Genomic DNA, 28000 nt, shown 5'->3' with positions numbered 1-28000 from the left:
TGCCTCCCCTCCCTCTTCCCAGCAGCAGCAGCAGCAGAGGCCCAGGGTTCAGAAGTTTATTTCTTCCGCTCTAAATCTCTCTGTACTGGATGTCCACATCACTGTTGTCCGGAAACGACAGCTGTTGCAACATCATTCAGAAGTGATCGGTCAGCTTCCTATTGATCCTCATTGCAGGTATTCACCAGAATAACAAATCATGACGTCTATTTTCAGCTTGACTAAGGTTGGGAAACGTTTTGTTTTCAGCGTCACGTGTCTGATTGTTGCTCCTGTTCCCCCCATCACAGTGTAGCAGTTCACCTGTGTCACCTATTGACTGGATTAAGATGATAAGTCAGACACAACTTTGAAACACTAACCAGAGTATTTTTCCATTTCATATTAATTTATATTTCTACTACATTTCATAGGGTATTATTGTACTTTTTACACCACTGTTCATCAAACAGTTACAGATATTTTACACTCAAATTAAATTAAAATTTAATTCACCAAGGCTAATTAGGTCAAATGCTGCCTACATGATAATGAGCCAATAATAATAATAATAATAATAATGATAATGGACTTTGGAAAATGACATTTTGTGTAATGACTTTTTATTTTACACTGCATTTATTGACTTTCTGGGCTGAAATTTCATTTAAACTCTGTCTCCTAAGGGAACAATGCTGTCACATGCCTGCGTTAACATAACAGTGATGATGAACATAATCCATAATTTGAATCACACTGAAAATGTACACACACATAGTACAGGGTATAACAAACGTCAGTACAACAGCATACAACCATAAACTATCTATGAAGCAATGCAGCAATTCAGTAAAGATTAAGACCCATTTCATTATGTCCACACCAGCTGCACTGTTGCTTCATATATTGTACCATGATTTGTGTTTTTGCTATTGTTGCTAGTTAATACACAGTTCAATCTAACACCCTGTTTAGATTGTGTGTGTTTATATTGTAGATCACAACCCAGTAAGTTATAAATAAACACTGTGTCCATTTGATCGGCTCATCTATGGCTCCTCATTGTGCTCATGGGATGTGTTCTCGCTGTGCAAACGTACAGTCACGAGGAGCGTCACCTGGACTGAACGTCCTGTAATCGATGTGCCATAATAAATGTGAAACGGAGTGATGTGATGAGCAGCGTTGTGATGGACATGCATTTTCAGGAAGTACGAAACAGCAGAAAACACACATTAGTAAATTCCTTTTCACATTAAAGAAACAGAAAGGTCAAAGTGAGCAGAGAGGAGACAGTTGATCGAGTTGTTGTAACTGTTGATCTACCAGTAGTGGAAGAAGATCCAGTGTGAGAATACTCCATGATGATTGTTTATTTCTCTGCCAGTCCACTTAGATTATTTCACTCCACAGAAATCAAGTTCTCTCAAGATTTTTGTGAGATTCATTAAAACAGAATCAGTTAATCAGTGAAAATGTCTCCTCATTTTAGAAAACCAGTCAAAGATATCTGACCTCAGGGGCAGATTTTTTCACTTCTTTAAGAAAATAAGACTGGGATGCTGGAACACGCTATGCTAACCGGTGGCTATTTAATATTCAACTTCAGAAACAAGCCAGTAGCCAGTAGTTTAGTATTGGCAGATAGAATGAGTATCTGTTGCTGTTTGCTTGGGTGAGTGCAGGATTTAGCTTAAAGGTACATTAGGTCAAGGCTAGAGAATGGTATCACATGGACTCATTAGATTTATGATGGCACAGCCTGATCCCACTGCAGAGACCTAATGAAATGATTGGTTAAACATTGTTTGACATGAATACTAGGTCTCTATAGGAATGCTCACACATATTATTGTGAAGTGTGAATAACAAAAATCTATTTTTGATTTAGGTTCACTCATGATGTTGAATTAATTTAGATAAGAATGGGGTTAAGATCTAAGTCTGCGACCCCCATGAGCCATGAGACAAATCCAGTTAGAAAATCATTCACCCTTTTGACGAGAAAAGAAATCTGTCTCTTTAAAGCAGGGGCACGGAGAGTGACAGCACAGTGCCAGAGGCCTGTGTAAAACTGGGAATCTTGCGTTGACGTGGCTGCAAATCTTACTGCTCACTGACAGAGGTTACATAACACCCAACCCACCCCCACTTTTTAGGTTTTATTACCTTTACGACATAAAACATTTATATTTCTGTGAAGCGGCATATTCATTAACAAAGAACTGTAAAACACATAGAGTGGAAATCAACATGTAATCGTTATACAAGTGAACATAAGCCAACATTGACCTTTGCTGTGGTTATGGAAGATTACACAGGTAAATACAGACCTGAGACCACCGAACCCTAACACCAGTCAAAACACAGAGAGCCTGCACCACAACATAAATTCTGACGTAGCTGGACCTTGATTTGTTGTTTGGCATCGGCACATTAGAGCACAGTCGTCAGCCTTGGCGTGTTTATTATGACTTCCTTCTGTGTCAGCCACCTCTCTGTTTGGGTTCTGGTTTCTTCATATCTCTTGTTCTTTTAGGGACAGTTATTAACTTTTTCTGATAACATGGTGAGAGCCATCGACCTGCTGGCCTCTTCGCCCCTCCCTCTGGTTACAGCCAACACGCCTTTGGTTCAGCCAATGAGCGGGGCCCGTCTGACTGCAGTACGATGAACCCTAGTAACCTGTTTGTGTCTGTTCTTCAGTTTTTATTGCCAATTCAAATGTCAATAAGAATATTCCTGAAGATTCTCCTAATACTAGTATCAGGTAAGGTGCAGTCACATGGCTGTCAGGTGTTTCTCATGACCTTGAGACCATTTTTAAGTAAAAAGCAAATGTTTTTTTTGACCAAAATTGATGTGCACAATTTTGAAAATGCATTGATCCCCTAGTTGATGTCTTTATTATTATCATTATTGTACAAAGTGTAACTTTCTAATCAGAGGGAGTAATTTTACTCAACACCCGGCAGAAACATTTGTCAAAGGCAGAATACACAAAATATTTCACTTTGGATCATGATGAGAAATCTCAAGGTTGAGAAAACAGTCAGAGACAGTGTTTTTAAAATCGTTATCTGGTGAAGGTTGTCCTGTTTTTTCAGATATTAATAACTATGTTCAGTGAGATTTGTTTTGTTTTTGCGAGCTTTTGCAAGTATTACACCTCCTGTTGGCCACATTGCCACACTTCATTATTGTATATTATGTAACTGACCTGTTCTTAGTTGACACTGAGAAAGATCGTCCATGTATTCATCTGTGCATGAATGAGGTATTTCACTGCAGCGGTGTCCTGCTTTCTGAGCTTTCTGATTAACAAACTACCATGAATGCCATTATTTGTCTCATTATGTGAGTTATATGTTCCTGCTTTATTTTTTTTTAGTTTGATTTGATTATTGATAAATAGCCATGTAGTATAATTTCCTGTAATTTCTTTAGTCAGCGGCAGAAAGGAGCTAGATAAACTCCGAGAGGAAACTGTCGTCTCAGACACTGTCAGCTTTTTTTTTTTTTTTTTGTGCTGAATACAGACACTGGTCAGGCATGGGATGCAGTGTCAGCAGACCCTGCATATGGTTTATAATGTCATGCATCTTGGTATGCATTACACACCCATCATCTGCCGTGTTTGATGCTATTTGCAAAGCTGCCAGAGCTAATGCAAGCTGAGATTTCTCACACGGTGAGGTCCTGACCTGAGAGAACGGACTTCAGAGTTGAAAGAAGCTATTGTACGCTTATGGAAGCTACTGTAAATTCTCCAAACATTTTAGATCAATCCTGAAATTATCCTGCAGTTCTTACATTCTAGATAATGCTGCACCGGAGCAAGTTGCACATATCACCTTCTTTATTCCATGCATTCGCTGCCTTGCACCTAGGTGACAAGACATCTCCTTCACTGCAAGGTTAGCTTAGCGTGGGAGAAATGACACCTTTGTCATTCTTATCAGTAATAGGTAAGTAAGGAGCTGCATCCAGCCTCAGCCTGCAAAGACCTAATCAACCAGCACAACCAAAAGCACCTGGAACAGTGTGTAAGGCCTTTCTCCCACCTCACCCACCTTAGACCTTAGACTGCAGACTTTAAAGTCTTAACATGACCTGGTGCTAAGTTAAATTATTTAAGGAACTCCTAAAGCATGTGGACATCTGAACATTACGCTCATGTAGATTATTGAACATCTCAACTGCCAAAACCTTTGAACCTGGCTGCAGGGATCTGTGATTCAGCCACAGAAGTATTAGGGAATTAGGGACAAAGGGAACTGCATTAACTTGTGTGTATATATTAAATTTAAGTATTGCTTTCTTAGAGATTACTTACTTAGAAGTTTCTACTGACAGTATCTTAAATGTGTCCTTCTTGCTTATTGCTTCCTGCTTGTACATGGAATGAAAAGAAACAAACTCTGTTGTATTGTCTAATAACAGAATGTTGGAGACACCGGTGATGAAACTGTTTTAGCTGCCTGAGCTTCAGGAGAGCAGCTTGGTCTTAGGGGTGAGTTTAAACACAAACCTATCTCCACACTCCATGTTCTGCACTCTGTCACTCTTTAGCAGGTTTTTACTTTACTCACCATATTATTCTCCACGTTTGCTTTTAAAGTGCTGATAATAAAAACCCACATAAAGCATGGTGTACATCTGAGGTTGTGCAAATTTCTTTTTGGTGTCACTGAAGTCATCCTTCTCTCTGGCCTTGACACTTTTCTAGACACAATTGGTTGTTCTGATCTCAGTGTCCAACTGTACAAGCAAACAAACCCAGTCGCCATAACAAACCTACTTAACTCAAAGCTAAATATTGATCTTATGGGACCAATTGTGAGTAAAAGTCTGACCTGGTTTTCTAACTCCTGACCAAGCCAGGGTTTTCTTTGGGGACAAGGGAGCTCCTGTTTTTGCTCAGTGCATGTGCCTCCCCTGCACAGCTGAGCTCAATAGGTGTCACACTGCACAGTTAAAGTCACTCATTACAGACTGAGGTGTCACAGAAGGTCCAAATGAGGACAAAGTCTATTTAAACTGGGAACTCAATCGAAGATAAAAGATAAACCAAGACATGTTTAGGGATAATGATGAGTATAGATTTAAAATTGAATAAAAGTTGAAATTGAACTGGGGGAATAATGTGATTTCTGTATGTAGCCAAGCTTTTGCCTCCAGAAAATGATATCGTGGCTGTCTCCATCATGACTTGCAGACTGAATTGTGCAAATGCATGAACTCAGCAGCAGTAAAGGCTGAAGAAACACTTTGTTCATATGATGACTGATGCAACTGTCTGATGCAGTTTATTGACGACTGTACCATCCTCGCTTGTGTAAACTGAATTCCTTGTATTGACTGCAGTCTGTCATAAGCCATAAGCAGGCAACATTGACTGAGCTGTTTGCGATGCTGCAATTTGTAATAATTGCACTGAGATGGAATGACACCTGTGGTTTTTTGAGTTGTAACATGTAATTAAAACTACTTCACTTCCTTAAAAAATGTCAGTTAAAGACTGCAGAGAGCTGTTTGGCTCTTTGATGAGGATTTATGCTGTGACATGTTGTCAGCAGTCATATGAGCTGGTGAAGCTGTTCATGAGCTTCTTCATGATCTGATCTGTGAGGTCAATGATGGCATGGAAAAACTGTGACAGAAAAGCAAAACAGGCAGCACATGTTTTACATCTTGTCCAGAAACCCGATAGTTTGAATTTTTTGAAGCTGTACATGGTCTTGAAAGTCAGTTATGTGGAAAGTGGTTGATGTGTGGTTGATTAAACGAAGACTCACAAGACATTCACCTGACTATTGGAACATTTTTTTTCTTATCTCTCAACAGTAGTACACAGTCTTGATTAAAACACTGGAATTTGTAGAGAAGCTTTCAAAGGCTTTAATCTACAGAAGATAATCTGCGCTGTGCTTCGTGACAGTTTTAAATTGTTCACCAGGGGACAGGGGGACTCATCAAAGTCCCTAATCATGGGATTCACACTCGGTGTCAGAGGTTGCACACATGAAGATTATTGGACACTGACCAAGGGTTGCACACATTGGATTACTGGCTATTGACAAAACTGACAGCACTGAGTTTCTACTGATTCGAAGATCGACTGATTTTAAAGGTGCAATATGCAAGTTTTTGCTATTGCTATGTAGCCAATGTTAACATTAACACCTGTTTATTTCCCATTCTAGAAGAAGCATTGTTATACATCAAACTTCAATCCTTTACCCCCCAAGAGCTGTCTCCAGCTGTAGAGAACAAAGCAAATGTTAACTCTTGTATTACCTCTGTTTCTATCATTTTGTTTCTACTGCTAACCAGCTAGCCACAACACAACAATAGCTGAAGTAAACAGCTGATAATGCTAACTGGCTGTATAGCAATAACAAAAACTTACATGCAGTCCTTATAAAATGTGTTAATTATATTCATCTTAAAAACTTGACATTATATACATTTTAAAAGCTGCACTAATCAACATCTTTAGGAATATTAAAAGGTTGAATGACCTTGTGTTTAATGTGAGTTTTTTAATGCAGTTTCTTGCATTGCGATATAATTCTATATTATATGTTTGATTAAGATACATTGGAAATAGTACCTATACATGGATATATATATATATATATATATATATATATATATATATATTTAAATTATGTTATTTTTGTAATTATTTTTGAAAATCTGCCACTGGAGTGAGATAATTCTGCTGGCTAATATCCTAAAAAAGAGTCATCACTTAACTGGGGGGACTTCAAATGATGAAATAATTAAAAAAGACATGCAAAACAAAACAAACCTGTACAGAAACATACTAAAAGAAGATTTTAAGTTTTATGTTTTTTTCAGTGTCTTGATTTTAGCATGGATATATATCTCGAGGCAAGGGAAATGTGTTTTACATAACCTGCAGATTTCTTATCTCAATAAAGATAACACTGGGAAAACAACCATGTGACCAAGGCTGGATAAAAATCAAAGGTTGGGTTTTTTACAGTGACAGTGACACTGGCATTTAGGGTCAGATGATGCCCAGAAAGATCCAGAGCACTGAATCTTCAGATTACTTATTAGTATTGAAAATCCTCAAATGCCCACTGAGATATTTGCCCTCATTCATTTGCAACATCATACACATCAGTGTGTATCTAACAGTATTTGTTTTTCTGAGCTTTCAGTGCCAAGTGGGGCCAACTGTGCTCTGACTCAGCTCTTGTTCACCAGTAGTCAGTAAAAGTCAGAACTACAAATGTTAGTTTAATGTCACTGTTTGTGATAGAAATGTCTAAATCCTGAAATGTCAGCATGAGTCATATTTGAGTTACTGGTTCAGGTCCCTTCCAACTCCCTCAGAGAATTTTTTTGCTGATTGGAAAGTGGCTCAATATACTTTTTACACCTGTAAGGATGCATTACATCGCATGTGTAAAAGCTCAGATGCATTCCCCATACATGCATGCAGCTGTAAAAGTTTACATCAGTGGAACATTGTGGCTACATGTGAAAACAAAATCATGTGGTCAGATTTTCAAGCAGTCTTGACGTGTTACACACTGACCTTATTCACACGGTGGGAAATTATACCTGAATGATTATTCTGGCAAGATTGTTTCCAGGAGCTTAATTCAGCAAAACTGGGTTTTAGAACAACAACAGTACAACTGATTTGCAGGGAAGTTAATGTAGCTTGGAGTCCTGCTCAGCCTAGACTATGATTGATACCAATTTAATTCTATTATATGAAAATGTTTTTTGTTTTCTTGAAATTCAGCTTGATTCAGCAGAGAAACTGGGGGCAGGATTCCTACATAATGAAAATATATGAATAAGATAAAAAGTGTCAACAGTGGGTTGAAGGATGATGGGCTCAGATGTGGAAAGAGTCCATAAACTCCTGGATTGTGAAAATAGAAGAAACAAGAGAACCAACACAGTCCTGAAATGACTGATGACACACTAATAACATGGGCGTATAGTGACATTTGTGGTTATATGTGCAGTCACAGTTATGTAACAGGTTGACCCACATCGCCTATTTGTCTTTTCAGGTCTCTGTGCCAAGGATCGGGATCAGACTTAGAGGTGAGAGTGGGAGCCAGCGTTGGATCGCAACACAATGGAGGAAGAGTGACCCGATCAAAATCGGTATCCCTTTAAACAAGGTTATATAATTGAAATACGATCAAATACAAGTTTAAAAAAGAGGCGACCCCTCCAAACAATCTTCTCCAATATGAGCCTCTGCATATATGCTGTAAACTTCTGCTCTAATCCACAGACAAAAACCTCATGGACTGTATTAGGATAATGGCTGCTCACCAGCAACATCTGCCACTGTAATCTCAAGATTTTTGACTGCATGCACTTGATTTGGCTAACCAGTTAAAACATAAAAAAAACCAGCTATTAACATGGTTTAGAAGCTGTTGTATTGCATTAACCACTAATAAATCCTAATGAAAGCTAACAGACCTGAAAAGAGACTGAATGGTGAAATTATTTGCTTAACATGGCACAAACTGCTTTGAATTATCAGTCTCACAGATTTAACAGATGGTTTGAGGTTAAAGTGGTATCCAGTCATCATCACGTCTGAGCAGCAGTGAGAACACATGTCTCACAGTTACACAACCGACAGTGAAGTAAAAGATGATTAGAGCAGGAAAGGGAAAGGAAATCAGAGAAATATCCCGTACGATATCATCAGCTGCAGAATAATGCAAACTTAAGTACGTTAAAATGACTTTGCGATGGCCTTTAAGTCTGCACGGATCATGTGCTGACGCAGGGAGATCAGGTTGTCATCATTGTGAGAACTTGACTCGACCTCGTGAATGCAGAAATTAGATGAGCTATTTGCAGAAATCCATGCTGCAGCGCATTAGATGAAATGAATGCAGGGTGCATGTACATTTGCACGTATGCGTATGTGTGTTCCTTTTGTAACTGTTTCCTCCTGCAGGCTCTTCAGAGCATCATCTTATGAATCAGCGTTGCTAAAGAGTTTGTTCTCTGTGTTCTCTGTCTCTCTGTTTGAGAGCTGGAGCTCACTGCACATTTTGAGCAAAGTGCTACCTGAAAAATAACCAAAAAACAACAAATGCTTCACCATGTAATTTTACTTTTGTTGTTGTTCTTGGTTTGGGAATTATCTGTTACTGAGTAAAACAACTGAACAAACAGCAGTTTCTCTGCAGGCTCAGCAAATTCTATGTTGAAGTACTTCCGCAAATCTGATGTCATTATCTTTCTATGGTTTGTGCAGTGGTGACTCATTTCATGATAATGTATTTTGATTAGATGGAAATTCTTGAGGCAAGCCAACATTCATCACATAATATTAAGGCTTTGCAAAAACATAATCCTAAAATTCTGAATGTTAACCTTGCGGTGATGCTAGTGGAAAGGTCAGGGGCTCACAGGGTCAGTAGGATTCATCCACTGTACCAATAGTGGTGGACTGAGTGTCCAACACTGCCATAGAGCCACGCTGCTAGCATAGCTAAAAACCAACACAAAGAGTCTTTGTAAGGTGCTGAGCCAGCACAAGCCACCAGAACTGATTCAGTGCAGCTGCACAGATTCTGCAGGTTTCTGAAACCCTCTCGGAGGGATGAACACCATTCCTCCAAAATATATTCTCTAATTTGGTTTTGGCTAATGGTTGTCAGAGCGATCACAAACACGCTGCTCCAAAATCTGCCCAACTATTCAGTTTGGTTGAGACGTGGTGACCGTGAATGCCATAGCATATGATTCACATCATTTTCATCCCCGATACACCATTCACCAGGCCCTAGTGCCCTATATCTAAGCATCTGCATTCATTATGTTTACTGACTTATACTGTATATTCAGTCTTTCTTTTAATTTGTCATCTGTCTACATGTCACATGAGTGGAAATTAGGTTTCTAGTCATAAGATGATGGCTACAGGTTTTCTTTTTTTCATATAGAAAATTGTTGAGACTACTTATAATTTAATAATAACAATAAAAACACATGATCCAGTCTAAAGCAGCTTCCTTTAACCAAAGCTGAAAAGGTCATTTTGATACACCAACAGAACACCATGAGCATCAGAGACAACTCTCAGCAATCCAGGCTGATGAATTCATTTTTTCCCAACACTGATCATTTGAAGTTTGATATGTTCTTCTTTTAAATTCATTTTTCTAAATCTGAGTCATTTTTAAAACACAAAAACGTGACATGCTGCATGTCTGAAACTGTCTTACTCATCCACTGTGACATTAACATGGTTTAGAGCGGCGACGACCTCTTGAGGCCACCAGTGCTGATTACATCCACACAAACTCATTCTTTATTTTTTGTGGCATTGGTAGGTGAGTTCAGGAGTCAAGGTTTTCATGATTGCTAAATAAAATTGTACAGGTTCATCTCTGAGTTAAAACATCAATAAAATAATATGATATCCTTCTCTCTTCCTATCACACACACATGAAGAGTGTGCACAACAGGTAACCACCAGATGGAGTGAGAGATCAGCAAAACATAATGTTCTTGATCGACAGTGTGTCATTAATGCAAAGGCTGGGCAGCCATGCATAAACGTGCTGTTTTCCTTTGTTTTTTATTATTATCTATTTTAGAAGATTCCATCCTGGAGACTTTTGAGTCAACAGACTGCTTTTATTGATGTGGCAGTGTTTGGTAAACTCCTCTTCTTCTGTGGTGCTGGTGTCAGACCTGCTTATTGTGCAGCAGCTTCCTCTGTCCCTGGATGTTCTTTGACCAAAACTCAGGATCTGAAATGCTACTTGTTTTTTAATCAATATGGTTTAAAATTAACTTATTATTATGGAATTTTGTAATACTTCACAGTAGTTTGTGAAACTCTTCAGGCTCTTTTTGTCTGTCTCCGTTTTACCTTTCTTTCTTTTTTTTTAGTTTTCCTGTATGTGTGGTTATGTTTATTTGATATTTCCTGTATGCATGTGCATATTCATACTCTACTACACACACAAAGATGTTATCTTACATTCAGAAAAAAATCAGACTTGTGTAAAGGAAATGTTGTCTGTGTATATGTGTGTGTGTGTGTGTGTGTGTGTGTGTGTGTGTGTGGAGGAGACGGAGGGCAGTGAAAGTGACAGATTAAAAAGAAGAAACAAAGTGGGAGGGCAACATGTGCAACATGTGATGGAAACACAAACCTTGTCCTGGGCCAAAGGGACATATCAACAAAGAGAGGGGTGGAAAAAAGGAAGATGGAGGTGAGGAAAGGAGGAGCCTTCCGACTGGTCCACATTAGGCCATCGTGTGTTGCTTTCTCTCCTTCCTCCCAGTCTCCGTTTTCATTCTTCCTGGCTGACATACTCTTCTCTCCTGCATCCTACCTTCTAACTTCTCCTATTTCAGTCTGCTTTCTCTTGTCTTTCCTCCTTTTCTGTCTATTGTCACACGTTATATGCCATTTTCTCTTTCTCTTCCCCTTTCCCTTCTCTCCCTTTTCTTCTTCTCCCCCTCTCCTGACTCCCCCTCAGTGACCGCTGACCTGTGTGACATAGTTTTCCTAAAACTCTCGCCGTCTGACAACAGAGACACAATGTTGGTTTCTTCTAACATGGTGAGGTCACATTCTTTCATTCATACATGAAGTGGGTTAAATATCATACGTACATTCAACCATATGTAGTCTATGGCAATACATGAAGTGGGCATTTATATGTGGACCTGCTTTATAGGATGAAATAATATGGTTGATTGGGTTAAACTTTAAGTGGTCTGTGATTTAAGCCTTGATGTGGGCAGATTAGCTTCATAGCTATCACTGAGAACACAAAATACATGTCCATTGTATTTGTAAGTATGACAGATTCAGCAGCTCGTTACTTTGTAAAACTTGTATTTTAATTCTGTTAATCAGATGTGAATATTGTCCTCAGGAATCAGCGACAGCATAAATGTATATTTTGAAATTTACAGTAGACAGTAGACCTCCAGTCTGGTGTACCTGATCATATGAACCTAAGAGCAATGAAAAAAATTCTGTGATCTATTTCTATGTCTGATATAAATTGTTTTCTCTCCTGTGTTTATGACATAAGAACATGTGAGAAACGGTTTTGCTGGGATAATCTTTCTATATGTCCTTCATTTTACCTTTCCCTTGCTTCCATGTTTTTTTTTTTTTTTGTAACATCTACATAAAAAGATTTTAAAATCATACCAACAACTCTGGGAAACTGTACTTAGCACAGCATTATTTTAAGCTAATGGTAACAGTGTTAATATGCTGATTTTAGCCAGGCAATATTTACCATGTTCACCATCTAAGTTTAGCGTGTTAGCATGCTAACCAGCACTTAACACAAACTATGCCTGAGGCTGATGTGAAAGTCTCCAATTTAGCAAGTATCTGATCATAAAGGTCAAAAGTTAAGGGCTCACCAAAGTTATTACAGTTTAACCTTAGGGGGATGTTTGAACCAAATTTTGTGGTAATCCATTCAACAGTTTCACTCAAAACCACAAATGTAAACTTCATGGTTGTGCTGGAAGAGAAAGTCAGGGAATCACCTAAGTCATTAGAGTTCATCCTCTGGGGAACACGAATGTCTGTACTAAACTTCATGGCATATTTCATTGTTTTATTGTGAACATTTCTTTTACATGTTTGTACAGCAAGTGTACAAGCACTGTTCCTCAGCATCTCCCTCTGTGACAGTCCCAATAATTGTGATGGATTTGTTTTCTTTGATCACCTGATTCATCAGTGCCTTTGTGGCTTCAGGTGAAGCTGCCCACCCAGGAAGCCCAGGATGAGCCTGACCTAGAAGGAGCCAAATCCTCACTCAGAAGGTAAACACACACATATGATATAGGCCCCTATGGATGCAGGGCCCCATAGCTTTGGAGATGTGGACCCCTGAACTCTGCAGGATGGGAGAGGGTATTGAAGGGGAACAACACCCGCTGGCAGGTTGGAGGGGCCCCACAGATTGATGTGCGTGTGAAACCAGCCGGGCCACATATCGCGCAGTGCCTGGTTCATTGTGCGGTGAGTCTCTGCCGCAGATTCATGCGTTTGCATCCCGCCTGGGGACTCTCATCTGAACATAAGGTAAATTTAAGTGCTGTCAAAACAAAGTTAAAAGGCAAACTTTGAATGGTGGACTGACATGATGCCCTTTTGGCTTTCTGTGGAATAAAAAACTTTATTAGACTGCTCCTATAGAGACGTAGATTAACTCTATAGGGAGTTAGGCCATTTACTATGTTATACTGGTCTGTGTGCTGTTGCATCATCACAGTGTTCCTATAATATTACTATAGGGGCTTGTGCATCAGCCATTATAAATGAAAGTTGTACTTTAAAACTGTTCTTAAGTACGGTACTTGAGTAAATGTACTCAGTTACTTTCCACCAGTTTTTTCTTTACATCTGTTGTGACAACTGCAAGACATTCCACCACCACAGGGTCAGTGTTTCAGTATAATGGTTGTTACTTGTGAATTAATTTGTCCATTCACAGCAGTACCATGTGTACTACACAGCAGTATAACAGTCCCCCTCCTTGCAGGCGGACATGGCACAGCCTCACAGAGATGCACCGACATTATCCATTCACTGCACACAGCCCAGTGCAAAAAACTGCAAGAAACCAAAGTGCACAAGAAAAAAGCCCTGTTATGTTTTTCCGTCTTTGATTTGTAAATACCTCTGTTCCAGTGTGACAACTTCCAGGCTTGTATCTTATAACCATCAAACATTTACATGAGAAAGTTGACAAAGGCTGAAACAGCGGAGGAGGCCTCGCAACAAAGAGGCCCATTTATAGTGTACAGTCGGGGAGAGACATGGAGAGGGAGGGTAGGAGGAGAAGCTGGGAGGAGAGTTGAATTAATGAATTAAAAATGTCGTGAAACAGCGGCCGAGTGAATACTTTTGGGCTTATATAGAGAGGCATGCAGGGGGGTCCTGGAGGAGTGGACAGTCGGAGCCTCTTTAACTTCTCTCTGCGTTGGGACACACAGACACAGGGCTCCCTCTCTGGTTCACATGCAGGAAGAAGTGCTCATCTGATTACATAATGACCCAGTAAGACTGAGCCAGAACCGGTACTGCCAGTGCCAGTGTGCTGGGAGACACTGACTGACCGCTGGCTAATCCCCATCCAGGCCTCTTCTCTGACGAGGGGCTCATGTTTTTTTTTTTTTTTTTAAGAGGTTTTCTTTTTTAGAATAAAGGATGACAACGACGTAGAAGGACCGCAAAGAAAACTAAGAAAACAATGTGATGTCAAAGTGAGAGGTAATGCAAAACATGAGTGAGTTGTCAACAAGTGCATGTCGTTCAAAACCCTGAAACTGCTCATCCTTTTTCCCAGAAAAAAAACTTGTTTCTGTCTTTTCACATGTTTGCTGGACAGTGAAATTTATTAAATCTTCAAGTTTCCAAGCTGCGGTTGAAGTGAAGTTCTGCTTGAAGTCAACAGAAAGGTAAGACACAAACATTTTAAAATCAGCGTCTCATCTGTATCTGTTGCAACTACTTCTTATCAAAACACAAATAAAATATAATAATCAGCTGTGATATCCTTCTAACTTCCTAGTATACACTTGTTTTTGTCGTGTTCTTTTGATAATATTTACTTGATTCTTCTCAAAGTGTGGTATTGTTGTAATGAGGAAAACATACTGTGTATCCTTGAACTGTGTGATACAAGGCTTGAGGTTAACACTCAACAAGGTGCTCAGTTTTGCTGCAACTACTGTGTTGTGTTTACAGTGCGGAGGGATACGCTATCAATAGTGTCCACTGTCAAATCTGTGCCACTATTTCTCACTGTTACACTGAATGAACCATTTTAAGTCTACATATGTCATTACAATAATGTTTCTAGTGGCTAGAAATTCAGGGACTCCTACAATATTTATGACTGTACAATATATTCAAAGATAAGTCCAGACCAACTTTTTTTGCGTGGATACCTATGATTAATGCATGAATGAATATGATTTTCCAAACAGTTTCTAATAGTATGGTAAATATTTAGATGCAAAACAGAAGAGACATTTTGACTTCTGCTGCAGGTATGTGATATACAGTAATAGTTGTAGAACAGTAATCATAGCAGCAGAAAGTATTAGAAGACCTGCACAAAACACAAGGCATGATGGTGTTTCTTGGCTCGGAAACATTCAGTAAAAACAAATCACATCACCTTGTAGAGGAATCCTCATCAGCAGTAGTAGAGCCGTCAGATTTACAGCATCATTGGCCACTGCTGAGTTGGAAGAAGATGGTAAAAGTCAGTCTTAAATTACAGCCTAGTGACCAGCAGCTGTGCTCTATTGTTTAATTTAGGTCAATGTTGTAATTCTTCGGTTAGTACTTCTGGGCTGAGGAAGTGAAGGCGAGTGGTTTGGGGAAGTGTTAGATTTAGGTTGAGGTCTGGACAGTCTGCTGGACACAAAGACATGGAGACAAATGTCTGATCGCCATGGTTACCAATCACTTTTACTTCCTGTTGTTACAGTAAATCCACATTAAGGTAAATCGCGTTAACATGGAACACAGACGATGTAGAATCAGACTCAATGCAAATACACTGAGAGTGGATGTGAGTTATAGTGGCAGAGAATTACATTTATATACAACTACTGTACTTTACATGAAGGGAAATCTAGTGCTGTCTGAATGTATCAGATGGAATATGAGTGGAAGTTATGCCTCAGCTGAAAGTCTCGTCAGATGGTGAAAAGCATCTGAAGCTCCTGTGCAAGAATTCTTTGTTTAAGACAGAAATTAAATAAAGATTATGTACATAATATGTACATAGTCTTTATATGTTAGCAGTTCAGGTTAGTCTTGGGTGCATAAAAGTCTTTTATACTAGATTATAACTGGGAAGATTTAGGGTCTGATTCTCCTTACAATCCCAGGGTGTTCCCAATTTGAGGATAGTCTGAACTAATCATCAAATGATCCTGTAGTGTGAAAGGTTTAAAGACATAATCGTAACGTTACTTACTGGGTCAGAGACTCCCTTTTTTAGAATAGTGAATATCAAACATGTTTAGTACTTGAGACATCTCCAAGGCGGCGGAAAGTCAGAGACTGTATAGGATTAACTACATTTCTAATGATCACATGGTTTCACCCTTACCACCACCTGTATATGAATAACTTCAAATTACAGGCTGTCCAGTGAAACCTCCAAATTTGGTTATATTTAAATGTTCCTTTATCTGTATGAATATTCTCATTTGGATTGTCTGAAGAAAAGCATTACAACAATGCAGAAAACATTTTTTCTTAGCATGTGAAAAGTTGATATTTTGGGAAAACTTCCAGCCAACCCATCTGAGAAATCTGCATGCTGTTAATCCTGAAAACAAGACTAACTCCTCTGTGGCCTCACCTGCACCTGACAGTGATGATAAATGCTGTTTCTATGTGCAAATCACTGCTAAAGAAGCATTCTCTTAATGAAAGCATTCACTGTACATATAAAGCGACTTTGACACAGCAGCAGCTCATTTGTATGGCAATGTGCAGTGCTTAGTTTGGCTGCAGAAAGTTTGTGGTTTTATCATGTTGTGTTGGCTGAGCAGATGTCTTCTTGGCACGGCCTGTGTTGATGTTTAGACAGTCCTTTCAGTCCAGTGCCGAGGCTGCTGTGCTGTGGACAGTGGTCACAGCCATTCAGATTGTGTTGTATTGAGTCTTTTCAGTGCAGTGGCTGCTAGGGGCTCTCTATGGATGTGGACACTGGACAGGGGCACCCAGTGGAAGGGATTACTCTCTCCTCTGGAATACTAATGACCGTCTTTTGTCACCAATCTGTTTTCCTCCACCTTCACTCTACAAACCCCTTCCTCTCTCTCCCCCACCATCCATTTCTCTCCCCCGTCTTCTCCCCTTTTGTCACCCGATGCTCAATCCTCCCCTCAAAACCAATTATTCTCCCCCCCCATCTCTGCCCCCTCACAATGTCAAGCACCGCATACTCACACATGATCAAACACAGTCGCAAACACACACACACACCACGCAAACACGCACACTTTCGCCGATCCGTCCTGCTCCCCTCTCCCCGTCTGACTTGCTCTCGCTTTCACTCACTCGCTCACCCAGTCGTATTTTTCAATGGTGGCTTTTGTCCCTTTCATCTCCTTGAAAACAAAGGATTCTTGTGCACACAGGACAGCAGGGGGAAGGAGAGGGATGGTGAGCTGGACAGAGAGGAAGAGATCCTAACCTTGAGTGTGGTTGTCCAATGAGTGGAAAAAGTCATTTTACAAGAGAGGGAATCCATCAGTATGACTGCCAGAGAGACTGATACACCTCAATTATTGCTCTGGCTCTACTAATATTGATTCATATATTGACTATAATGTAGTTGTAAGCCAATATAAGGACATCTGAATGTGTAGTAAGATACAGTATTTGTTATGTTATAACTCCTCTTATGAAGATATATTTTATCTTTTTCCATTCATGATCTATTTAAACAGCAGCCTCCACTTATTACTTTTCTACTCTTCTATTACTATTCTGTAGTTTTTCCTGTTATCAATGTTCCTGTTAGCAACTTTGGATGATACTTTTGTTCATTACCATGAACACGGACCTTATGTATTCATCCCCAGTGAAAAATAGTCCCCAACAAATACACAGGTTATTGGTGTTTGAGTAACGTTTGTTAAAAACTACAGTGCCCAGTCGGTTTAAGTAATAACTCAGCCTAATTTAAAGCTGCTATTTTTTCCTTCCTTTAAAAAAAAAATTTTTTTTAAGCTGCACTGAACAATATTTTCATATGAACAAAAAATCAAATGACAATGTGTAATGTGAGAGGGGTCACTTGACTTTGCAGTACCTTAGCTCCAACAAGTGTTTAGCATCTTTCAGCTTATGGTTTTAGTTTTACAGACAGTGGATTTATAATTAGTTTCCAAACATAGTAGATGTTAGCTTTGATTAGCCCACTCTGCACTCCCTTCCCTTCCCAGCATCAAACTATGGCTAGATAAAGTTAGCAACTAGCTAGTGAAGATAATGGTGCATTTAGCTGCTAAAGAGCTAAAAGGAGAATGAGTACTGGACTCCATTGGTTGGCCAGAAACACGACTTGAAGGAAATGCTAATGTTGCTTTGTGTCCGTTGGATGTAGATAGGCAGAAGGTTTGCCTTAATGTCTTTACATGGTGAGATTTATTGTTGGTTTTAGTCTTTTCATGTGATTTATTGATAAAGAAAAATATAGCCAGCCTTACCTTTTAAATGAATGAATGAATAAATAAATAAATGTATGGGCAATGCGAGCTGCTGAATGTTATGTGTAAGGTCGTGGCTTTGCAAACCACAATGCTCCTTTGGACAATAAATTGTATTGTACTGTGTTCTAACTTCTCAAAAGGTCTATATGTCTAATACAGCAAGCGTGTGTTTACTGTATGTGTAGGCAGGAGCTCCTCAGGGTTCAGAGTTCAGCTGGAGATGGACACGGCCAATCACATGGGCATCCTCTTGACCCCGCCTCCCTCTCCTCTCTCCCCCTCCACATCTTAGTATTCAGAGCACAGACATCAACACAGATCTCTATTCATTCACTCAGTGTGAGCTCCAGCATGGAGAGAGGAGAGAGAAGGGTCAGAAAGGACAGGAAAGGACAGAGCGTATCAGATCGCCTTGGTCCTTAGGCTTTTGTTTTAGTCGTTTTGTATTTTGGTTTTGTTATATTTGCTCCGGAAAGCAGAGGCAGTTTGAGACAAAAAGGCCATTTAGCAAAACAGTGAGTGAGAGCAAGAGGGAAGAAAAGAAAAAGAAGGATGAGGAGAAAGAGAAACTGCAGCCAAGACAAGGTTAAAACTAAGAGTGCTGAGAGTGCACTGGGAATGACCCGCACAGTGACAATAAGTGACCATGGCACCCGGGGGTGAGGCGGGACACTTGCCATTTAATTAAGATGCTGCTGACACTGTGACACCCATAGTCACTTATACAGTTACATCACATTACACCACCAGCCTCTGACACAGGCACTCACTTTACACTTACATGCATTACACCCACTTGAGTAATAAAAAATCAACCATATCAAACCTACACTATGTGGCCAAAACTAAGTGGACAGATACATGAAAATTAGACCCATACTTGAATCTTGTGTGCATGTCATAGCAATGAGATCTCCCTTACTCTGAGCAAAAGTGGACTTGCCCAAACAATGACAAACAGTTGCATACCAAAGATATACAGTATAAAGTCAAAGGGCAGTGGTGTTTGTGATTTTTGGTATAGTTCTCCACAGCTGACAATTTCCGCAAAACTAGATCTGTCTCTAAATGAATTTAGAAGTAAAACATCCCATCTATCTGATGAGCCAGAAAGAACTACTCCTTCTCCTCTCCTTACGATTTCTAATGAACAAACTAGAACATAAATAACACAATAGGTAAAATTGTCCCCCAAAATATACTGTCCCTTTTGTAAATGGAGCTATTCTTTTGGTCAGAAAGCACATCTGCGTGTGTCACATCTGCTGCAAATGCTGCAGACTCGAGGTCTCTGTTCAAGTGAAAACAGGCCCAAAAGTGAACGGCAGAGTATGAAGACAGCTTTCCTTTCGTGTGGAGTAACAGTCAATAAAAACTTGCCTCTTCTCAATTCAGTAGCTGTCTTGTGCAACCGACATGTGAAGCGGCCTAGTACTATCACGCTTTTAATGTGAAAGAGCAGCTGTGCCTTCATGCTGAAAGGGGGCTTTTATTTTGACAAGGCCAGCTGCCTCCAGTGAAAGGTGAAAGGGGCTTAAGTGGACCACCGTGGACACTTTCCAGTTAAAAATGTGCCTTTAATCCCCTTCTTCATCGTCATCTCCCTCTCCTCTCAAATGTTCCACTCTGTCATTTTCCACATTCATGTGATGATCAAATGTTCTCCCTTTTTTCTTCCTGTGCACACATCCTGCACCTTTTCATTTGAACTCACCACTTTCCTCGCCTTTTCTCCAACCCCCTGCAGCGCCAGCCATGACCTCAGCCACTCCCCCCTCCTCAGAAGGCTCCTCCCCACAGAAAGTATGCCACTCCCAGACACAGACAGACATCACCAAGCCCCTGCTGGGCTCCCCAGGGGTGGCCGGAGGTAATGGCACAGGTGGAGGAGGAACGGGAGCTGGAGGGCCTAATGCTCTGAGGAGGAGGCGCCGTGTCCTCTCCAAAGATGGACGCAGCAATGTGCGAATTGAGCACGTAAGCGGACGAGGGGCGCTGTACCTCCGCGACCTCTGGACGACTTTTCTGGACATGCAATGGCGCTACAAGTTCTTCCTCTTCTCTGCCACCTTTGCTGGGACCTGGTTCCTGTTTGGGGTACTTTGGTACCTGGTAGCAATGGTACATGGAGATCTATTGGGTAAGGAGGAGGGATTAGTGGAGGATAGGACAGATTTATACTGTAGAGAATGTGGGAATAAAGATCAGAATAAAGACTATGAAAGACTCTTTTGAAGCTTGTTATCTCACTTAGAACCTTTATCAACCTCTATTAGCAGCCAGAAGAATATCTTTTCAGCTTCTCCTCACCCCTCTTTTCCCCTCAAACAGTGATGTCCTGCAATGATCCTGCATAAAGTTGTTTTCACAGCAGAGACATGCAAGGACACAAGTACTTTTTTGTGAGAGAGCATGAGAAAGACCTGGCAGAACATTGAGAGAGGGACAAAATGTCCCTTGGTAATTTGTTTACACCCCCAGATGCATGATATTCTTCTCTGTCTCCCTTCCTCCAGAGTTTGACCCCCCCTCCAACCACACCCCGTGTGTCATGGAGGTGAAGACCCTGACGGGGGCCTTCCTCTTCTCTCTGGAGTCTCAGACCACAATTGGCTACGGTTTCCGGTGCATCACGGAGGAGTGTCCCGTCGCCATCGTCCTGCTCATTTTTCAGCTGGTTATCACCATGGTGATGGAGATCTTCATCACCGGCACCTTCCTTGCAAAGGTAGCCAAATGTAGTTTCTTTTTTCAGTTTGGAGAAAAACAAAAGCTGCAAAATGTGATTGTTAAATAAGATAAGTTCTTCCTTCACCCACACAGTGTACAGCTATCAGTGTTAACTGCTACAGTAATTAACTGGGTTATCAGTTAACAGATTATTGCCACTCTTATCTGTCAAAAGCAGGATTATATCAGCAATTTCCTCCTCACTTGTCTAACATCCTCTTTTCTTATCTATATGTTACGCATCTTACTGTTTGTCATGCCATCTCGGTTATCTTTGACATGTTTTCCTCCACATGCAGGTTGCTCGACCCAAGAAGCGAGGCGAGACGGTGAAGTTCAGTCAACACGCTGTTGTGTCAAATCATGAGGGTCGTCCCTGCCTCATGATACGAGTGGCCAACATGCGCAAAAGCCTGCTGTTAGGATGCCAGGTAAAGGGACTTTTGGCCTTTTTTTCCAATAGAAATTATAATCTGATTGTATTATTTGCATGTGCTACTTTGGAGCTCATATTTAATATTACAACCTGAAATACCAACCCCATAATTTAAAACCTGACTGAACAGACACCTTATGTAGCTCTGTGTATGCTCCATTATGGACCTGCACCTGCTCTACAGGTGAATGAATCCATTCACACAATTCAAACCAACAGAGGAGCTTTTATGAGAAGTACAAGCTCAGTTAATGTCAGGTATATGAAAGCATTTCATCTAGTCTACAGGAACTCCTCTTTTGCCTGTGACTACTATACACGTGTAGGTGGATAGTTTTCTGAGTCATATCCTGTCTATACAAACCTTTCAAGTCCTTTGAATGTTTCCCTTGCTGTAATGGTCTTGATGTATAAAGTAAAGTAATGACTCATACATTGGCTGAATATGTCAGTTGCCAAAAGAAGCATCACTACTGATGGAGATATTGGCCATTTCAGGTATTAAACCTGGGGCCTTTTGGTTACAGGATGCCTTCTGCAACCTCTTGGCTGCATTTACTGACTCCATCTTGGCTCCCAGGTGACGGGGAAGTTGCTTCAGACGTCCCTGACAAAGGAAGGTGAGACGGTGCGGCTGGACCAGCGCAATGTGCCTTTTCAAGTGGACACATCCAGTGACAGCCCTTTTCTCATCATCCCTCTGACCTTCTACCACATCATTGATGATAGCAGCCCTCTCAGAGCCTGGGCAGCAAAAGGTATATTGTGGCTCTAGGTCAAAGATGTTTAGCAGAACAAATATCAAGATGGTGTACGTGTTCTGAGTGTTTACAGCCTATGTGGTCTGTGTGATTTCATGCTTTGCTCCGATTTGTTATGCAAGTTCTGGAAGTCGAACTAACGTGAGACTCAAAAAGCAAACCACACTCTGCCCAGCCGTTCACCTACATCTTCATTATGTATGCTCTTTCAGCTGGTGCAGGAATCGGGAGATTGCTGTCCTGTGAGTTAGTCACAATGAGGTGTTGCAGAAACTGATGCTAGCTTGAAACCTTGGTGCAAAAGGGAGTAGCAGACCACAAGCATGTGTAGGTGAGAAGGGAATATCTCTGCACTTCTGCCAGGATGTGCAACGAGTCTTAGTCACAGAGGCCACATTAAAAAATGAAAAAATATTCTTCTCAAAGGTGTGATATCCCTCATGAAATGGTTTCTTCATTTGAAATCAAACTTGTATCTCTCAAGAGTAACTGTGTGTACATTAAGTATGTATGTGTATGTAGGTGTGTTGGTATTTACGGTCATGTGCTGCATGCCTGGCTGCCTCTAGCTGTCCAGAGTTGGGCTGGTTTGGCACTGGAGGAGAAGGTTTCTCTGGCTGGAATGTGTGTGAGAGAGATCGCCAGAGACACCCCTCATTAGAGCACAATGCTGTACAGTCTGGGGTGCTGACACGAAGCCTGACGAAGCCTGTGCAGATCCACTTACAGCAGCTCAGACCTATCAGTGCTGGAGGCTTCAAAGGCATTGGTGCTGACAGACTCAGATCGCCGCATTATTTACACTACCCATTTTACCATAGACAGTTTCTTTCATTTCCTTCCTTGGCCTCACTTGGCACACTTGATTTTCACTATTATCAGTTCATTTCCTCTCTTTATATCCTCTCTTCACTTTCGTGTCTATTTGATTAGCCTCTTTGTAGTGTTATTGTTATTTGTTATTTCAGCTGTAGCCATATTTAAGATATTGTATCACAGCACATGTAATACTGGCCATAGCACTGCAGTACAGTGCTCTAAGTGCCTACTGTAACAGTAGCCAGTTTTCATTGCCAGGACCCCACTGTTGCTTTGTCTGGGTTGTTCCCTGTCATAAATGCAGACGTGTTGGCTTAAAAGTACTCACATAGTTGTATAAAACATAGAGTTCATTTCTGCCCAAGCTGACTTTGGCAAATTTACTTTGGGACAGGCTCCAGCTAAGCAACCCTGCACAGGATGAGCAGGAATAGATCATGGATGAACGGATGAATGGATATCCCTAATGTACACTTTGAGAAGTTCTTGGAGAAACATTGAAGTTAATACTCACGACTGAGCATGATTCTGCACTTACTGGTTCGTTTGACAGAACTTTAGAGCCCCCTGCAAACCTTCTCTTTATGGTTAGGACATGTAGTATGTTTAAGGGGACTGCAGCAGGGAACAGCTTTGTTAGGACCATTGAATACTGGCTGCCAGTGCAACAGTGTGTGAATCTTCTTGGCATTGTGTGACTATGAGTCATGAAATCAGTAGTGCAGGACACTGTGGAGATGGTGTACAGGAGAGATGTCATGTCTGTGCAAACCCACTGAGCTGGAATATCAGCGCATTCCTCTTAACCATATAGTCGAATGTAGTGTATCACAAACACACACCCCCACATGAAAATCATGAAAATCAAATTGCACACCATCAATGAATAAAAAAGAATTTGATTTCCTGTAGAGCTGAGTGATCACGAAACTCTGCTGCGGTTGATGATAAAAAAAAGTGTTTGCATAGACCAACAGGCAGGAAAACGAAAAAGGCAAGTAAGGTCAATAAGATATGATAACAAGGCTGAAACACTACAGCAGGAAGTCACAAATAAACAGTCTGACTAAGACGGCAGGTAAACTGTGCTATAGTATGTTCTAGCGAGGCTGATGAGGATATAAGAAACAGATGGGTGAGGAGATCAGGTGATGGGGAATGGCAGGAACACACTAGGCAAAGTGGGTGGAAAGGGAATGGCAGACTTTTGAAGCAACGCACGATGAGGTGATACTGATAATAAATACTGACAGCACTTACAGGCATACTAAAATGCTGATGTTAATTGAGTATAATGTGTTCATGTTCATTGTCTTAGTTTCTGAAATTCTGGCCTGGTACTGGTGCTACATTAAAACTAAGAGGTGCACAAAAGTTCATCCAAATTCATCCTTAGGGGACTTGAATGTCTGAACCAAATTTCATGACAATCCATGATATATATATATATATCTATATATATATATTTATCAGACCAAATTGACCTACTGTCCCTAGAATGCTGGTAGTGATACTAGGAAGACCTCTACAAAGATGCACATGGAGCCCTTTGCACCGCCCCCAACAATATGCCAATATAGAGAATCCCTCAAACAAGTTTGTGTCACAGTGTGTACAAGTGGTTGCGAAACGTAGTGTTTTTGCCCTGGTGGGAGCGGTACTGGGTCTGGGTTAGGGTAAGGACTGTTTAGACAGATGACTGAGTCTGCATTCTGAGTGAGGCCTGTTGATGCAGGTGTGTGCTTGTTTGAGTGCATATGTCTTCAAGCATGTCCTTTGTGTTTAGGGGGATGTGTGTTGAATGAAATAAAAGTATATTCTGCATCTTAAAATATATAGAAGTCATAACAATTTGTAATATTTTCAACTGTTGGTTGAAATTGTTGGTGTGTGTTCAAAGTTCTGTTTGTGTTTGTGTGTGTGATCCAGTCAAGGGTCTGTAAGTGGGGAATTTCATGTTTTGGAAATTTCAGGATGTGCATGTGCTTGTGTGCGTGTTGGTGTGTGCACGTGTATGTGTGTGTATGTGTGCATAACAGAGCTCCACTGAGGCCAAATCATCTGAGCCCAAACACTGCTACCTAATATTACTGCTTTATATTGACAATAGATCAAATAACAGTGATGTTTTACTATCACCTGACTTTGTGTTTCAACTTATTTTAGCTCATCGTTTTGGTTTTCTTTGCTTCATGACTAAATGAATGAGGATGTTGCTATGTAGTTTTATAATTAAGAAATTGTTTGCTAATGTGTTTGTCATTAACAACTTTAAACACTGTTAACTCAGTATGCCATGTTGTTTCCAGCTTGTTAAGCCGCCCCCAAGTAGCCAGAAAGTAGCTATGTAAATCAGTTTCCTACTTTTTAGTCTTTTTTTGGTGGATAATGAATTTCCATTTCCATTTCTGCAATTGGTTTTTAATACTTTGCCAGATTAAAACTCGCATAGGTTGAACTGAAATGATTTAATTTGCTGTGTAAAATGGTAGTTTTTCATTTGTTGCTGATGGGCTAAAACATGAAAAAAAAAAACATTTACATGGGCCTTTAATCTGTCAATTAAGGTGGTGGCTGGACAGACCCTGAGCTGGCTGACTTTGAGCTGCTGGTGATTATGAGCGCCACAGTTGAACCAACCTCAGCCACCTGCCAGGTTCGAACATCCTACCTTCCGGACGAGATCCTCTGGGGCTACGAGTTTCCCCCCGTTGTTTCCCTGTCGCCCTCAGGGAAATACGTGGCTGATTTCGCCTTCTTCGACAAAGTGGCCAAAACCAAAACTCCGCCCCTCTTCAAGGCCCTGCCGCCGAGCCCGCCATCACAGGCGTCCCGTAGCAAAGAGGACGGGATGGACCTGGAGAAGATGAGACTGGAAGAGAGCTACAGGGGGGAGGAGAGGGGGCGAGACAGGGGGCGCATTAGAGATAGCAGCCCACTGAGTGTGCGCATTAGTAATGTTTGAAGAGAGAGAGACAGGAAGAGGTTAAGGAAAGTTGATATGAAACTGAGATAAAAGGTAAAGACAGGAAAAAAAAGAACCAAGCTGCTCAACAGAAGTCAAATTCTCACATGAGAACTGTCTTCCTCCCACTTACATACACACACTCTGCCTACGCAAATTCAAATTGTGGACCACATGGCAGGAAAGTAAACACCTGGGTGCCCTTTCACTGCACCAACTAACTACACACACACATACACACACAGCGCTACTGTAACCACAAATCTATAGGGGAGATACTGAAGATGGCTGCAACCGACTTCAAAGGGAGCGAGTTCAAAACCCAACATGTACAAATGTACAGCGCTACATCAAGTCATCCATAGAGACATTTTCTAAACTTTTATTTCTTTTTCTTTTTGGAAAGGACTTGATTTACTGCAACTGGAAGATACTGAAACACTGCAGAAATCTCCAGGTCATTTCTGTCTATAATTCAGAAAATTTTTATGACTCAAACTGCTCGTAAAAAAGAGTTTTTTCAAGAATTGTCTAGAAATGAGTGTCTGTTCCTTGAAACCAGAATAACAAAACTGAACAGAAAAAGGTGATTTTTGTTTTGAAACATGTGGCGAATATTCTCCCCACACTTACTTGAGGGAAGAATTTCTTACAGACAAATTGACTTGATGAGATAATTTCTGCAGTGAAGTAGAACGTCTGGTATGGATGTTAATCACTGAATCACAGTACTGTTCTTTTCCCTCTTTTTTAATTAATAAAACACCAGTAAAAGGTGGCAGAAATACTGGAACAATATTATTTTTTTAACAAGGGATTTTAAAGGAATGTATCATTTTATCTACCTAGTCGTTTCTAACAACACTGTTACTTGTTACATCTGAAAATATTATACTCTTTGATATGAATATCTTTGTTTATTGGGGTAAATACTGTATGTTTAGTAATATTACTAAAAGCACTTTAACTTGAAAGAAAAGTGGCATTTTACACAAGGGGAATAACTGAACTAACTCTGATTTTTAATGCACTGTATTAAATAATTAAATCTTGTGATTATGTTTGGGGCTTGTGAGTGTGAGTGTGTGTTTATGCTTGCAAAGGGTAACTGTGTGTGTGTGATAATACTGTTTGTATGAAGCTTTTTGTGACCTGTTTTAAATTTTATGTACAGTATATGTGTTTTAATGTACCTCTGTACAGTATGTGTAAAATATTTTCTCCACATTCTTGACTTCATGTCCTGACATTTGATACACAACTCTGCATTTTCAGTATACCATATTAATTGTTTTTGATGCACAATATTATATCTGTAAAATATAGTACACATGTCTTTTTACTGCTGTTACTTTTTATTTTTTCAGTGGTTATGAAAGTGGGTTCTGCTAATATGTATCTAATCAACTACCTTTTTTCTATTAGATAAATACATATAAGGATCAAAATGACTTTTTTCTCTTTTTACTGTACATGGAAATTGTAACTTAAATGAAATTGTGGTACTTGTTCTAGGGGATTAATTCAATTGATTGGTTAACACAGAAACAAAATGTTTTGGGGAATGGACCCCATGAGGAACATGCTATTAAAAATCTGTGATATATTATCACCTGATGTTTATCACCAATATCTCAAACATATAAAGCACAAGTTTTAGTTTTCAAGGGAATCGAGGACTTACCAAGTAATTCAAATGTGTCGCAATCTGTTTTAAATTTGTGCTTTTGACTATTAGATGAAGTCCCATTATTCAAATGAAATCCTCTGCTGTTCCATAGAAGCCAAGTAAAAAACATTAAAAACAACTTAAAATATTTCAGAATCATTATCTGGTGTGCTTGTTTATACTGTATCACCTGTACTGTGTACTGTATATGGCTCACACTGAATACTGGAAGCTCATCGGTCTGACTGGTAATGTACTTTTTAAGTGCCTTCTTTAATAAATTTGTTATTTACAATATGTCTGCATGTGTGTGCATGAGACAAAGGACTAAGCACATGGTCTAAAGTGCCTATAGCAAGTGCTTTTAGTGC

At 40.2% G+C, this 28000-nt stretch overlaps 1 protein-coding gene across 2 annotated transcripts; it reads left to right on the top strand.

Annotated features, from left to right (window-relative positions):
- The first annotated feature begins 4 nt into the window (after window positions 1-4).
- On the top strand, window positions 5-27926 carry kcnj10a (potassium inwardly rectifying channel subfamily J member 10a). 2 transcript variants are annotated; one of them, XM_051075702.1, is made up of 10 exons: window positions 5-177; window positions 4423-4492; window positions 8046-11234; window positions 12755-14275; window positions 14394-14463; window positions 19997-20389; window positions 20766-20977; window positions 21279-21410; window positions 21996-22173; window positions 25563-27926. In XM_051075702.1, exons 6-10 carry the CDS (start codon window positions 20005-20007, stop codon window positions 25958-25960), a joined length of 1305 nt encoding a protein of 434 aa, XP_050931659.1. In that variant the 5' UTR covers window positions 5-177; window positions 4423-4492; window positions 8046-11234; window positions 12755-14275; window positions 14394-14463; window positions 19997-20004; the 3' UTR covers window positions 25961-27926. The 2 variants fall into 2 exon arrangements, with proteins under 2 accessions (XP_050931659.1, XP_018532459.1); XM_018676943.2 differs by lacking the exons at window positions 5-177; window positions 4423-4492; window positions 8046-11234 and having other exon boundaries at window positions 12034-14275.
- Window positions 27927-28000: the final 74 nt, after the last annotated feature.

The sequence above is a fragment of the Lates calcarifer genome, linkage group LG14 (genome assembly GCF_001640805.2).
Source record: "Lates calcarifer isolate ASB-BC8 linkage group LG14, TLL_Latcal_v3, whole genome shotgun sequence".
NCBI classification, from domain to species: Eukaryota; Metazoa; Chordata; class Actinopteri; family Centropomidae; genus Lates; species Lates calcarifer.
This window is presented reverse-complemented; position numbering and strand designations above follow the sequence as displayed.

Coding starts and splice junctions, on each gene's coding strand:
- kcnj10a (XM_051075702.1), top strand. CDS start 20,005: ATGACCTCAGCCACTCCCCCCTCCTCAGAAGGCTCCTCCCCACAGAAA. Junction 20,978..21,278: donor CCGGCACCTTCCTTGCAAAG/GTAGCCAAATGT, acceptor CTCCACATGCAG/GTTGCTCGACCCAAGAAGCG. Junction 21,411..21,995: donor GCCTGCTGTTAGGATGCCAG/GTAAAGGGACTT, acceptor CTTGGCTCCCAG/GTGACGGGGAAGTTGCTTCA.